Below are 14891 nucleotides of genomic sequence, written 5' to 3'. Positions count from 1 at the left end.
AGGATGGCTGAGGTGAGGATGGCCATGGTGAGGATGACCATGGTGAGGAAGCCGTGCTGAGGATGACCATGGTGAGGATGACCATGCTGAGGATGACCATGGTGAGGAAGCCGTGCTGAGGTGAGGATGGCTGAGGTGAGGATGACCATGCTGAGGATGACCATGGTGAGGATGACCATGCTGAGGATGACCATGGTGAGGAAGCCATGCTGAGGATGACCATGGTGAGGAAGCCGTGCTGAGGTGAGGCTGGCCGTGCTGAGGATGACCATGGTGAGGATGACCATGCTGAGGATGACCATGCTGAGGATGACCATGGTGAGGATGACCATGCTGAGGATGACCATGGTGAGGAAGCCATGCTGAGGATGACCATGGTGAGGAAGCCGTGCTGAGGTGAGGCTGGCCGTGCTGAGGATGACCATGGTGAGGATGACCATGCTGAGGATGACCATGCTGAGGATGACCATGGTGAGGATGACCATGCTGAGGATGACCATGGTGAGGAAGCCATGCTGAGGATGACCATGGTGAGGAAGCCGTGCTGAGGTGAGGCTGGCCGTGCTGAGGATGACCATGGTGAGGATGACCATGCTGAGGATGACCATGGTGAGGATGACCATGCTGAGGAAGCCGTGCTGAGCGAGCCGCGCCGGGGCGGGCTGGCCGCGGTGAGCGGTCCCGCGGAGGAAGCCGTGCCGGGGCTGAGGGCGGCGGCGATGCAGGCCCGGCACGGCCCGGCCCGGCCCGGCCCGGCCCGCCCCGGCCCGCCCCGGCACGGCCCGGCCCGGCGCGGCGGGGCGGGTCTGACCCGGCCGGGAAGCGGAAGCGGCGCTCGGGGCCGCGGGCCGGGCCGCGGCCGCGGTGGCGGCGGTGAGGCCGGGGGCGGCGGGCGCGGGGCCGGTAACGGCCGGGCCGGGCCGGGCCGGGCCGGGCCGGGCCGGGCCGGGGCTGAGCGCCGCGCCGTTCCCGCAGATGCATCACTGCAGGAGGCTGCGGTGCCCCGAGCAGGACGGCGAGCCGGGGCACCGCTGGAAGCGGCGGCGCTCGCGGAGCCGGGAGGACGAGGCCCGGCTGCGGTACCCGCCCCGCCGGGACGCGGCCCGCAGGTCGCGCTCCAGGAGGTGAGAGCGCTGCCCCTGACCCCTGTGCTGGGCTGCCCCCCAAAACTGCCGACCTGGGCTGCCCCTGAACCCCGAGAGCGCTGCCCCTGAACCCTGTGCTGGGCTGCCCCCCAAAACTGCCGACCTGGGCTGCCCCTGAACCCCGAGAGCGCTGCCCCCAAAACTGCCGACCTGAGCTGCCCCTGAACCCCGAGAGCGCTGCCCCTGACCCCGAGAGCGCTGCCCCTAAAAGCACCGTGCTGAGCTTACCCTAAAACTGCCGTGCAGAGCTGCCCCCAAAACTGCCGTGCTGAGCTCGGCTCCTGGCTGTGGACCAGCTGTAAATCCCGGGGATGGAAGGGAAGGGTTTACTTGTGTGTGTGTGTGCCTGTGTGTGTGTGTGTGTGTGTGTCTGCGTGTGTGTGTGTGTGCCTGTGTGTCTGTGTGTGTGTGTGTGTGTGTCTGTGTCTGTCTGTCTGTGTCTGCGTGTGTGTGCGTGTGTGTGTATCTGTCTGTGTGTGTCTGTGTGTGTGTCTATCTCTGTGTGTGTGTCTGTCTGTGTCTGTCTATGTCTGCATGTGTGTGTGTGTTTGTGCGTGTCTGTCCGTGTGTGTCTGTGTGTGTGCCTGTCTCTGTGTGTGTCTGTCTCTGTCTGTCTGTCTGTCTCTGTGTGTATGTGTGTGTGTGTGTCTGTGTGTCTGTGTGTGTGTGTCTCTGTGTGTGTGTGTCTGTCTGTGTGTCTGTGTGTCTGTCTGCCTGTGTCTGTGTGTGCATGTCTGTCTGTCTGTCTGTCTGTGTGTGTCTGTGTGTGTCTTTCTGTCTGTGCATGTCTGTGTGTGCCTGTCTCTGTGTGTGTGTGTCTGTGTCTGTCCGTGTGTGTCTGTGTGTGTGCCTGTCTCTGTGTGTGTCTGTCTGTGTCTGTCCGTGTGTGTCTGTGTGTGTGCCTGTCTCTGTGTGTGTCTGTCTCTGTCTGTCTCTGTGTGTATGTGTGTCTGTCTGTCTGTCTGTCTGTGTCTGTCTGTCTGTCTGTCTGTGTGTGCGCTCTCCCTGCGGCGCTGAAGTTCTCCCGAAGCCGCGGCGTCAAGGAGGGAGCAGCCTGCGCTGGAATCACGTTTCCATGCTGCATTACAGGCTGTCCTGCCAGGATCCCTGCCAGGATTAAAATCACATTTAAAGCCACCGCGCTCCTCCCTCGCCTCAGACAGGATCCCAGCTGAGGGATCCTGCTGCTGGCCGATCTCTCTGCCTTGCTGTGGGGTTTTACCTTTGCTCCTCGCTTTTCCAGCGCTCCCACGGGGACGGCTGGGAGCTGGGAGCGGGACGAGGCCTCAGGGAGGTTCTGGAGCAGAGGCTGGAGCGGCTGCACTGCACTGCTGCTGCTGGGGCTGCTGTGGTTCCACTGGTTGGACTGGGCAGGTGCAGCCAGGCAGGAGCTGAGCTCATCTTTAAATTCCTCAAATGCTCCCCAGATTAATTTCTCTCCCCAGCCTGGCTTTTGTTTACGTGAAGGAGGTGGATTGTGAAATAGAGCTGGTGCGCGCAGCGAGCTTTTCCTTTTTTATTTCCATCTGATGGGTCATTTGGAACAGATTTGGATGAAAGTAGGGTTGGGTGAAAACAGCCTTGTCTCTTCTGTCTCAGCCTCTTTGAGGAGACCTGAGTGCTCCGGGTCATTATTTCTGTTTGCACCCCAGGGAGTGTCTGGGCCGGTGCTGGGCAGAGCTGTGGGGTTGTGTTCTGGGTACTTCAGCAGTCAGTGAGAGCCACGGCTGCCCTGGCACAGTCTGGAGTTGGGACCCACTCTGGGATGCCCCCACAAGTGCCCCATGGAGCTGCCAGCAGTGTCCTGGTTGCTGACGGGGCAGGGAGGTGCAGACAGCAGAAATTCCCATTCCCAGGCTGAAAGGCTCGGCTGGCAAAGCTGTTGCTGGGTGATGGCACCAGCCTGGCCCAGGGTTATCTCTGGGGAGCCAGAGCGCTGCTTTTATTTCAGATTGCAACATCTTCTACCTGAAACACAGCTCCTTTCTCAAGGGGGTGTGAAGCAAGCCTCCAGTGCAGTCTGGTGGGGAAGGCACTTGTATTTTGGAGGCAGAAGCAGGGAGAGCTGCTCTCATCCCTGAGGTGCCCAAAACCTCGCGTGTGTCACCCGTGTGTCGGTGCCTGCACCGCTGAGCTTGGTCCTGGCCCCTCCTGATGCACAGTTTGGCCGTGTGTCCTGGGAGGTTGTTGCTCGAGGGGCAGGAGCCTGGGGACAGATTTCCCTTCTGCCTCTTGCTGATGATCCGTGGGGCTGCTCTGTGCGTGCACACCGAGGCTTTGGTGCCCTGGGACCTCCTGTGCCCCTGGGGTGACAACCAGAGCCCTGCTGCTGCTCCTCGTTTGGTTAAGAACTAATGAGACACCTCCTCGAGGGAGGAGGAATGGTGACAAACACCAGTGTGCCGTGGCACAGGTGGAATCATGGAGTGTTGAGGGGTTGGAAGGGACCTTAAGCTCACCCAGTGCCACCCCCTGCCATGGGCAGGGACACCTTCCACTGTCCCAGGCTGCTCCAAGCTCTGTCCAACCCAGCTTGGACACTCCAGAGGTGGGATCCACAGCAAGGCAGGCAGCCCAGCTGGAGCTCTCTGAGGGTGGTTTTCCCCCCACACCTTAAAATGTGGGAATGCCTCACTGTTTTCCCTCCAGAGCTTCTCCTCGCTGGCCAGAGTTTGAGGTGCAGAAAGATTTGAAGCCTCTGGCACAGGGAGTGGGAGCAGGAGGATTTCTCCGTGGTGACTGCTGATGGGACCCAGGGGGACAGCAGGGAGCTGTGTCAGGGTGGGCGTTAGGAAAAGGGGCTTTTCTCCAGAGAATGACCCGATTCTTTCCCTGAATTGGATACAAAACAATCTGTCAGTCCCTGTCGCTGTTGAGGCAGGACGGGAATGACTCAGAAGGCTGCTGAGAGTAAAACTCCGATTTATTTAAAATACACTGCTCTTTTATACAGAGCTTTGCAGGGATCAAATCCATTGGTTCTGAAGTGAAAACAACCTATACCATTGGTGCAGAGTGCTTGACGCACAGCGATAGAAATTAACTATGAACAAGGTGAAAAACAAGAGATAAAGAATTATTTACATTCTTTCCCAGGCTTTTGCCTGGCTAGTAACTCTCAGTTTCTCTTTGAATCTGAAACCCACAAGTTCCAGTGTAGGCTGAGCAAAGCTTATCACCATCAATACTCCAGTAGTGTCGGAGCGGTTCAGCGATTCGTGCAGGAAAGCACACCGGCTGCGCCGGGCACAGGGTGGGATGGCCGGGGCGTCCCTCGGGGCTCCGCGGTGGCGCTGCTGCCGTTCCGAGGGTCGGGCTGCAGCACGCCCAGCCCTGACCCGCGGGGCGCTGTGTGTGCCGCTGTATTCTGTTGTAGCCCGGAGCGGATGCCGTACCCGCGGCGGTGCCGGCGGGACAGCGGTGCCGGCCGGCCGGAGGAGCGCAGCCCGTCGCTGGCCGCGGAGTGGTGCCCGGCGCGGCCGCGGGGCTGGCGGCGCTGCCGCGGCCGGCAGCAGCAGCAGCAGCAGCAGCAGCAGCAGCAGCAGCAGCAGCAGCAGCAGCAGCAGCAGCGGCAGCAGCAGCAGCAGCAGCAGCAGCAGCAGCGGCAGCAGCAGCGGCGGCCCCGCCGGGAGCAGCAGCGCTGCCGCAGGCGCCGCAGCAGGTCGTGGAGCAGCGCCTCCTCGGTGAGTAGCATCCCCCTGCGAGCTCGGCCGGTAACTGTTCTTGCCTCCCTCCAGCTCCGGGCGCCCCGGGTGAGTACCGCCAACCCCGCTGCTGGCTTTGTTGCGGGGTCCCCCCGATCTGTGTGGTGCTCAGCGGGGAGAGCTGGGCGCTCTTGGCGTTTGCCGGGCCGGCCCCTGTAGGTTAATCCCTGAGGGAGCCGTGTTCCTTAGGGCTGGGAAGGGATCAGGGAGAGCTTCCAGTGGCACTCATGTGATGCTGACGAGGGAGAACCTGGGCCCGGGGCCAGCCCTGCTCCGCTTTATCCCTGCCCAGGGATTCGCTTCTGCCTGCGGCCGCTGCTGCTTTCAGGGGGGTTTGGTGCTCAGCATTCCTCGGTTGGTTTCGTGCCTGGATCCCCTTCCGGGTGGGATGGCTCAGCCCGGCTCTCCGGAGCTGTTTTTGTGCCCTGTCAGTTCTCGGAGAGAGCCCTGCCTTCCGAGGGGACACGTGTGTCCTCTTTCCCCTGCTCACTTGGATTTCAGCTTCCCGCACGCTTTGGCCTGAAGTGCAGCATTCCTTCCATGGATTAACTGGGAATGGCTGGAGCTGGGTGGGGGGCTGGTCCCAGGCATGCCCTGGAAGAGGTGAGAGTGTCAGACCCAGCGCTTCAGCTCCTCCCTCCTGTAAGGAGCGCTCCCCTCCCGCCCGAAGTGTCACCCCAGCTGAGAGACGGGCTCTGATCCCGGCAGCTGGATAACCTGCAGGGCTGGGAACTTCTGAGCTCCCCCTTCTGATTCCTCTCCAGCCACTTTTGGAATGTGGGTGCTGAGGGAGCCGGGGCGGTGCTGGAAGCACAGGGGGTGTGCGGTGGTGACGCCGTGCAGCTCTGGGCTGGCAGGAGCTCTGTCCTCCACCAGACACCTCCCAGCTGTCCCAGCTCTCCTCCCACCTTCTCCTCTGATTTTTTAGGGAGTTTTGATCTTAGCTCATTATTTTGGACCTGCTGGGGTGGGGGGCGAGTGGCACAGAAGGGAAGCTTAGGCGTGGAAATGTCAAAGTTTCCATGAATTCCTTTGGCTGCAGGGATTGTAACTATTTTGACAGCAGACTAGCACAAGGTGAGGAATGAGGACAGCTCGCTTTGCGGACCCCAGGTCCTTGCAGGAACCTTGGGCTGGTTTTCCAGTAGAAGCTTGCCAGCAGCAGGGTGTGAGTGTCACCTCAGCCCTTGCCTGAAGTGTTCCCTGGCGATCACTTTCCCTGTCCTGTTCCTAAAGCTCTCCCACTTTCAAAAAGGCCGACGTGCCCCAGCGGGCACACGGATTTAGGATGGGCCTGGCAGAAAGCTTCCCTTCAGGAGGGGAAGGGCTGCTTCCCAGCCAGGGCAGGACACAGCTCTGGGCAGAGGGAAAAAAACCTGTGACTGTGGCTCCTACTGGGCAGCCTGTCCAAAGGGGACGTTCTGCTGGCCAGGGCCTTCTCCCCTCCCTCCATGGGGAACAGAGGGTTCCTCCTGCAGCTTCCCACCCTGGAAGAGGCATTTCCCTGCCCCCGAGGCTGTAGCTAACAAGTGAGTGCAGTTTCCTTGCCGTACCTGTAGCTGTTGATGACTTTTCTGTTTTGAAGTTCGTTCTGTGTCTTGACGTGTCCCTTGCAATGTCCCTGTCGTTATATATGCTGCGTGCCTTATGAAATGCCGGCATCTGGACAATGCACCCGCCCACCCACCGGCGGCCCTGTCGTCTCCTCTGAACCTCTGAACGACCTCCCTGTGGCCGTCCTGACCTCTCTGTGGCTGTCCCGACCTCTCTGTGGCCATCCTGACCGTCCTGTGGCCATCCCGGGGCGGGGAGTGCAGAGGAGCCACCAGAGCAGTAAGCGCAGCAGGAGCGTGGAGGATGACAAGGAAGGTCACCTGGTGTGCAGGATCGGCGATTGGCTTCAGGAGCGATGTACAGCCACCTTTCGTAAAACTTTCCTTTCCCCCGCCCCGGGTTTTGTTTAGCGAGCAGTAACTTGCCCGAGGCAGAGCTGAGTTGTAAAGGGTGTAGCAGCCACAGGTTGTTTTGTTGGCTCTGAGGTTTTGGTGGTGTGAGGTGGCAGGAGCCCGGCTCTGCCCGAGCCCCCCGGCTCACCCCGCTCCTGTTTTCCCTCCTAGATGAGATCGTGGGCAGCCTCGGCGAGGGCACTTTTGGAAAAGTGGTGGAGTGCGTGGACCACGCCAGGTGGGCGCCTCTCCCTGCATCTGTCCCTGGAGCAAACCTCAGCCCCCTCCAGAATTTACAGCCTGGTGTGTTAAGAGAAGCATCTCTCTCCTCTCCTCTCCTCTCCTCTCCTCTCCTCTCCTCTCCTCTCCTCTCCTCTCCTCTCCTCTCCTCTCCTCTCCTCTCCTCTCCGAATATTAGAATATTTTAATATTCTAGTATAGAATAGAATATTTTAATAATCTAATATGCTATTCTGTTTTAGAATATTAGACTATTCTAAGAATAGTCGAATATTCTAATATTCTAGAATATTCCATTCTTAGAATAGAATAGAGGAATATCCTGAGCTGGGACTCACACCAGTCATGCAGGTGCAGCTCCTGGCACGGCACCCCAGCAATCCCAGCTGTGCACCCCTGAAAACGTTGTCCTGGAGCTCTGGCAGCCTCGGGGCTGTGCCCATTCCCTGAGGAGCCTGGGCAGTGCCCCAGAACCCTCTGGGGAAGAGCTTTTCCCCCATCTCCAGTTTTCCCTGATCTCTGCTTTTCCCTGATCCCCAGCTCTTCCCTGATCCCCAGCTTTTCTCTGATCCCCAGCTTTTCCCTGATCTCTGCTTTTCCCCCCATCTCCAGTTTTCCCTGATCTCTTGCTTTTCCCTGATCCCCAGCTTTTCCCTGATCTCTGCTTTTCCCTGATCCCCAGCTTTTCCTTGATCTCTGCTTTTCCCTGATCCCCAGCTTTTCCCTGATCTCTGCTTTTCCCTGATCCCCAGCTTTTCCTTGATCTCTGCTTTTCCCTGATCCCCAGCTTTTCCCTGATCTCTGCTTTTCCCTGATCCCCAGCTTTTCCTTGATCTCTGCTTTTCCCTGATCCCCAGCTTTTCCCTGATCTCTGCTTTTCCCTGATCTCTGCTTTTCCCTGTTCTCTGCTTTTCCCTGATCTCTGTTTTTCCCTGCTCCCCAGCTTTTCCCTGATCTCTGCTTTTCCCTGATCCCCAGCTTTTCCCTGATCTCCAGCTTTTCCCTTCTCCCCAGCTTTTCCCTGATCTCTGCTTTTCCCTGATCTCTGTTTTTCCCTGATCCCCAGCTTTTCCCTGATCTCTGCTTTTCCCTGATCTCTGCTTTTCCCTGATCCCCAGCTTTTCCCTTCTCCCCAGCTTTTCCCTTCTCCCCAGCTTTTCCCTGCTCCCCATCCTGACCCTCCCAGCCCCAGCCCCAGCCATGGAGGTTGTGTTCCTGCTGGGGGTGGCCCCTGTGACCTCCTGACCTGCCAGGGCACCTCCTCTCCATTCTGCCTCAACCTCCCCCGTGCTTCCACTTGACCCCCGTGCCCCTCTGACCTGTGTGGCCCCGAGCCCTGGGTCAGTCTGCTGCAGCTCTCCTGCTCCCAGGGCATGGCTGGAGAGGGGAGGGGGCCCTGCTGTGACAGGAGGGTCCCTCGGGAGGGACAGCCAGCAGGGACCTTTCCTGGAGTGGCAGTGCCAGTCTGCCCCTGCCCGAGCAGCACGGAGGGCTGGCAGAGCTCCGTCAGCACAGATGATGGCTGCAGGAGCGGGGTGTGCCTCTCCCCGTGGGCTGAGCACCCAGGCTCCCCCTCGGACTCCATCCTGCTGCCTCCTCCCTTCCAGAGGCAAATCCCAGGTGGCTCTGAAAATCATCAAGAACGTCGGGAAGTACCGAGAGGCTGCCAGGCTGGAGATCAACGTCCTGAAGAAAATCAAAGAGAAGGACAAGGACAACAAGTTGTGAGTTCCCAGTGCCACGTCCTGGCACACAGAGCAAAGCAGGGCTGAGGATGGGGTGAGGGGAAAGTGGCCCCATTCCTTTGTGTCCTGGTTTGAAGAGCAAAACCAGTGAGAGGCTCTAAGTCAGATATACAATTTACTAGGAAAAAGGGAATGAAGAACTAAATACATACAATAGCACAAAAGAAGAACAACTGACAGAGTTTGAGATACAACCTGAAAGGGCGGTGGTGGCAGATATGGTTCTGTCCAAGCAGTGGTCCTGTAGACTGATGTAGTTTCCCTCTGGAGGTCCAGTGTAGAGAAGGTCTCAGCTGTTCCTCTTGGAAGACGGGATCTCCTTGCTGTCTGCACAACCCCGCTTATATCCTTGATGACATCGTTTGGCTCCTCCCTCTGGGCGGAGCATCTCACAATAGAATGCTGTGATCTTATCAGTCATGTGGCCAAAAGAATGGGTCTTCCTGGAGGGACATCGTTTGGCTCCTCCCTCTGGGCGGAGCATCTCAAAATAGAATGCTGTGATCTTATCAGTCATGTGGCCAAAAGAATGGGTCTTCCTGGAGGGACATCGTTTGGCTCCTCCCTCTGGGTGGAACATCTCAAAATAGAATGCTGTGATCTTAGTCATCCTGGAGGGACTTATCTCTGAGTCACGAGATAAGGGACAAAAAAAAAAAAGGAATTGCAACTGGAGGTGGTAATGGAATAAACGCCAATATTATAATTTAGGACACTCTGCTGCCTTGTCCCCCAGGAACTGGGCAGCTCTCTCCAAAGGTGGCTGAGCAAAGCAGGGAGCATCTCCCTGGCTTGCTGGCACGGAGCTCTGCTCCCCAGCCACTCCTCAAGTGGCCAGGAACACAGAGCAGCTCTCCTGAGCATCCCTAAAGCTGGCTGAGCCCTGCCTCTCTCCCTGCGCAGCCTGTGCGTCCTCATGTCGGACTGGTTCAACTTCCACGGCCACATGTGCATTGCCTTTGAGCTCCTGGGCAAGAACACCTTCGAGTTCCTGAAGGAGAACAACTTCCAGCCCTACCCCCTGCCGCAGATCCGGCACATGGCCTACCAGCTGTGCCACGCCCTGAGATGTGAGTGACCCAGCGGGGCTGGGGGCGGCTCTGCTGCCACGGGGCCGTGCCCGTGCTTCTCTCGGGTTCTTAGAGAGGCTTTTCCCTCCTGCCTCGGCAGTTCTGCACGACAACCAGCTGACCCACACTGACCTCAAGCCGGAAAACATCCTGTTCGTCAACTCGGATTTTGACACTCTGTACAACGAGAACAAGGTGGGTTGTGTCGCAGGCAGCCCTGGCTGCAGCAGGAACAGGCTGCCTTTATCCCTCTGGGCAGAAATTGGATCTTCCCTGCTCCGTCCAGGCCTTCAGAGCCTGGGAAGTGGGAACAAACTGGAAGGCAGGGCTCTTCTTCCTGCTGTGCCTTGCAAAAGCCTTGAGGCTGCCCAGAGCGTGCAGGGATTTTCTGTAACACTGCGCTGGGATGTCCAGAGCTTGGAGCTCCACAGCTCCATCCCTGGGAGGAGGCTCAGAGCAGCAATCCTGGAGCTCCTCAGAGCTCCATCCCTGGGAGGAGGCTCAGAGCAGCAATCCTGGGCTCCTCAGAGCTCCATCCCTGTGAGGAGGTGCAGAGCATCACCCTGGGGCTCAGAGCAGAACCCTGGGGTTCAGAGCAGCACCCTGAGGCCCAGAGCAGCACTTTGGGGTTCAGAGCAGCTCCATGGGGCTCAGAGCAGCACCCTGGGGCTCAGAGCAGCACCCTGGGGCTCAGAGCAGCACTTTGGGGCTCAGAGCAGCACGCTGGGGGTTCAGAGCAGCACCCTGGGGCTCAGAGCAGCTCTCTGGGACTCAGAGCAGCACCCTGGGGCTCAGAGGAGCACTTTGGGGCTCAGAGCAGCTCCCTGGGGCTCAGAGCAGCACCCTGGGGCTCAGAGCAGTACTGGGGGCTCAGAGCAGCACCCTGGGGCTCAGAGCAGCACCCTGGGGCTCTTCTCACCCCATGCTTCCCCGCAGAGCTGCGAGCAGAAATCCATCCGGAACACGAGCATCCGCGTGGCCGATTTCGGCAGCGCCACCTTTGACCACGAGCACCACACCACCATCGTGGCCACCCGGCACTACCGGCCCCCAGAAGTGATTCTGGGTGAGAACTGCAGCTTTTGGGGAGTCCTGGGTGGGCCCCAGGGTGGAGAACCAGCCTGGGAGCGCTGCAGCTCTTGGGCAGATGATTTCTGGCTCGGAGTGGAGTCCCTGTGGTTTCACCGAGGAGGGATGTGGTGGGGTTTTATAATTTGGTTTTCTTTGCAGAGCTGGGCTGGGCACAGCCGTGTGATGTCTGGAGCACTGGCTGCATTCTGTTTGAGTATTACCGTGGCTTCACGCTCTTCCAGGTAGGATTCTTGTTTCCTGAGAACCCTTCGTGTCCAAAAGGGCTCAGACTTAGGTGAAGGGGAGGGAAACAAACATCAGGCACTGAAAATGAGCAGCTGAGTGTGAAAATGAGCCCTGGAGAAGGGCTGGTTTGAGGAGCGCCTTGCTGGAAGGACAGAGTGATCATTTCTGGGTTTAGGTTATTTCTATTCTCTGAAGAAAGGCAAAAGCAAAACATGAGTTGGACAGGACCTGGTGGAATCCTTTCTCTGCTGTCCCTGCAGAGCTGACAGAGCTTTTGCCATCAGCTCCCAGGCTGTGACTAAGCCACCACCGCTCTGCTCCTTTGCAGACCCATGAGAACCGTGAGCACCTTGTCATGATGGAAAAAATCCTGGGGCCGCTCCCGTCTCACATGGTCCACAAAACTCGGTAAGAGCCCGGTGCTGAGCCAGCCCAGGCACCATCAGCAGCGTGGGAGGGAGAGGTCCTGCCTGATCCCCTCCTTCCCCCTGCAGGAAGCAAAAATACTTCCACAATGGCAGCCTGGTGTGGGACGAGAACACGTCGGACGGCAGATACGTGCAGGAGAACTGCAAGCCCCTGCGGGTAGGTGCTGGGAGCCTGGCTCAGGGTGGAATTCCCACTGGAACTGCTTGGCAGGGAACCCCAGCTCCCAGCTGCAGCCATCCTGCTCTGCCTAGGGCAGGATGGGGACTAGGGAAAGGGGGGGATGCCGTGTTTGGGGTGGGAGGCAGCCCTGGGGGATGCCGTATTTTGGATGGAAAGCAGTTCAGGGGGATGCTGTGTTTGGGGTGGGAAGGAGCCCTGGGGGATGCCGTGTTTGGAATGGGAAGGAGCCCTGGGGGATGCCGTGTTTGGGGTGGAAGGAGCCCTGGGGGATGCCGTGTTTGGGGTGGAAGGAGCCCTGGGGGATGCCGTGTTTGGGGTGGAAGGAGCCCTGGGGGATGCCGTGTTTGGGGTGGGAAGGAGCCCTGGGGGATGCCGTGTTTGGGGTGGGAGGCAGCCCTGGGGGATGCCGTGTCTGGGGTGGGAAGGAGCCCTGGGGGGATGCCGTGTTCAGGGGGAAGCAGCCGCAGCCAGGCAGGGCTGAGCCCGTGTCCCTGCCCCTTCCCTTCCAGACGTACATGCTGCACGACTCGCTGGAGCACGCGCAGCTCTTTGACCTGATGAGGAGGATGCTGGAATTCGACCCCTCGCAGCGCATCACGTTCTCCGAGGCCCTCCTGCACCCCTTCTTTGCCGGGCTCTCGGCAGAGGAGCGGATGCTGTGCGGGCGCGGCACCAGCCGGGACCTCAGCAGATGACGGCCGGGATCCCTTGGGATGCATCCCTCAGGATGGATCCCTCGGGATGGATCCCTCAGGATGGACTCCTCAAGATGGATCCCTCAGGATGGAGCCCTCAAGATGGATCCTTCAGGATGGAGCCCTCAAGATGGATCCCTCAGGATGGAGCCCTCAAGATGGATCCTTCAGGATGGAGCCCTCAAGATGGATCCTTCAGGATGGATCTCTCGGGATGGAGCCCCTGGGATGGATCCCTCAGGATGGATCCCTCGGGCTGGATCCTTCAGGATGGGGCCCTCAGGATGGATCCCTCAGGATGGATCCCTCAGGATGGACCCCTCAAGATGGATCCCTCAGGATGGAGCTCTCAGGATGGATCTTGCCGGCCTCTGCAGCTCAGCCCCACTCCCCTCCCCGAGTCCACAGAGGCTGGGGCACTGCCACAAGGACCCTGGGAGGAGAGGGGAAAGGAAAGCTCCGTTGGAAAGCACAGATTTGTCTATTTATATGTTGTAAAGTTAAAATAAAGTGTTTCTTATTGTTTGATACTTCCCTCGTAGGTGGGTGTAGGGTTGCGTTGCCTCTGCTGCAGAGGAAGAGGGGGATGGTGAAGTCACCTGGAATCGGTGCAGGGAGTGGCCCGGTGGCTGCCCTGGCTGCAGAAGGTTCTAGAAGGAGAGCAGACAAATAAACATCTGCACACAGCAGCACACATGAAGAGTTGCACTTTATTTCAGGGCGTGGTCCCCCCCGCAGTGGGCAGTGGCAGGAATTGGTCAGTACAAACATCAGGTCACCAGTGGGGTCACCAAGCAGTGCCAGGCGCGGTGATTGTCACCTCGTCACCACAGCGGGCCCAGAGCAGCCCCCAGGAGCAGCTGCTGTGTGCTGGGGCAGGTGGGGTGGGAACTATCCCAAACACAGCTACAGCAGTGCTCCGTTCTTGGAATCGACTCCGGCACCGTGGTGACGGTGAGGAGCCCGTTCTGGGTCTCCCAGAAGAGCTGGTACCTCACATTCCAGGTGTGTGAAGCCAAGAAACATCTGCAGTGAGAGGAAGAACAGCCAAACACCCAAATCCAGCAGGCAGCGAGCACAGCCCCACGCTGCCTGCTGTGCCCTGCACGGATTTGGGACTGGGAATCCCGTTCCCTACACCAGGACTGAGTCTTCCTGTCGTGCAACACTGTTCACTTTATTTTTTTAGTTCGACCTGGGGAAGCATTTCAAGGCTGGCAACGACCAGGGCCTTGGTGCTTCCCAGAGCTCCATCCTTGCAAAAACACCATCACCTACCCCAGTGCCTTCCAGGCAGGGCAGCTGCAGCCTGGACTATCCCTGCCCTGCTCCGTGTGTACAAGCTACAGCTCAACAGCCAAACCCAGAAAGGGCAGGAAAAGCCTGCAGAAAGCAGAAATTGAAACAGCAAGTCTCCTACTGAGTGTCTTGAGCAAAGAGAGTGAAAGTAAGGGGACTAAAGCTAACACTGACTACAGCAAGAACCTTTTTAACCCGCTGCTGCTCCCGGGTGAAGATCCAAGGAAACAGCCAAAAAACCAAGAAAGGCAGAGGGAAACCTTGTGTTTGTGTTGTGAGCGACCACCACGCTGCTGTGCTGTCCCAGTCGGAGCCCCCGCAGCTGGGGCTGAACCATGGGGCACAGGATGGAGGGCAGAGCCCCCCGAGAGCAGCAGGGGGGAGCCAGGGCTGCAGCCAGCCAGGGCACAGCCCCTGGTCCTGCTGAGGTAGATATGGCAACGTGCAGGGGGGGCAGACCTCGGGGTGAGCCCGGGGCTCAGCAGCCTCCTGGGCCCTCCACTCTGCCAGGCCAGAGCCAGAAATCGCTTCCTTCCGAGCAGGGCACACTCTGCCCTGCTCCTCTGGCAGCCCTGCCTTTGTCCCAACACAGGAAAGGAAAGAGTAGTGCCCGACTAAAGCCCCAGCTCGGGGCACAAGCCGTGGGTCCCACCTGGACTGGTCCCTGTGCTTCAGCCTCCCAAGGGATCCGGGCACAGAGGCAGCGCCCGGAGCTCTCCCGGGTGCCAGGGCAGGGCTGGGCGAGGTGGAGCAGCCTGCAGGAGCCCTGGGATGGGCTGGGAGAAGGTGAGAGGAGCAGCAGAGCTCCAGCACTGCCCACAGCCCCAGCTCCCAGCAGAGCTCCCAGCAGAGCTCCAGCACTGCCCACACGCCCAGCTCCTCCCGAGGAGCAGCTCCGGGTGCCCAAGCCGATTGCCAAAGCCAGCGAGCTGGTGGCTCCTCAGCTCGTCCCTGCCCCGGGCACTGCACCCAGGCCAGCAAAAGGAACACAGGAAAGGATAACTCCACGTTTCTGGCCAGGCACGGGACAGCAGAGCAGATTTCTGATGGAAATCCCGCCCAGGATCTCTGGCACGGCCCTCCAGGAGCACAGCAGCTCCCACCACACCCTCTCTGCTGCC

At 59.1% G+C, this 14891-nt stretch overlaps 1 protein-coding gene across 2 annotated transcripts; it reads left to right on the top strand.

Annotated features, from left to right (window-relative positions):
- Positions 1-955: 955 nt before the first annotated feature.
- CLK3 (CDC like kinase 3) lies at positions 956-13171 on the top strand. Of its 2 annotated transcripts, none has more exons than XM_077785843.1 (13): positions 956-1124; positions 4522-4618; positions 4724-4828; positions 6667-6760; positions 6967-7033; positions 8643-8759; positions 9684-9850; positions 9951-10045; positions 10787-10916; positions 11081-11163; positions 11496-11575; positions 11662-11752; positions 12286-13171. In XM_077785843.1, exons 1-13 carry the CDS (start codon positions 976-978, stop codon positions 12469-12471), a joined length of 1461 nt encoding a protein of 486 aa, XP_077641969.1. In that variant the 5' UTR covers positions 956-975; the 3' UTR covers positions 12472-13171. The 2 variants fall into 2 exon arrangements, with proteins under 2 accessions (XP_077641969.1, XP_077641968.1); XM_077785842.1 differs by having other exon boundaries at positions 4522-4653; positions 4753-4828.
- The last annotated feature ends 1720 nt before the right edge of the window (positions 13172-14891 follow it).

This window comes from Lonchura striata, chromosome 11 (genome assembly GCF_046129695.1).
Source record: "Lonchura striata isolate bLonStr1 chromosome 11, bLonStr1.mat, whole genome shotgun sequence".
NCBI classification, from domain to species: domain Eukaryota; kingdom Metazoa; phylum Chordata; class Aves; order Passeriformes; family Estrildidae; genus Lonchura; species Lonchura striata.
This window is presented reverse-complemented; position numbering and strand designations above follow the sequence as displayed.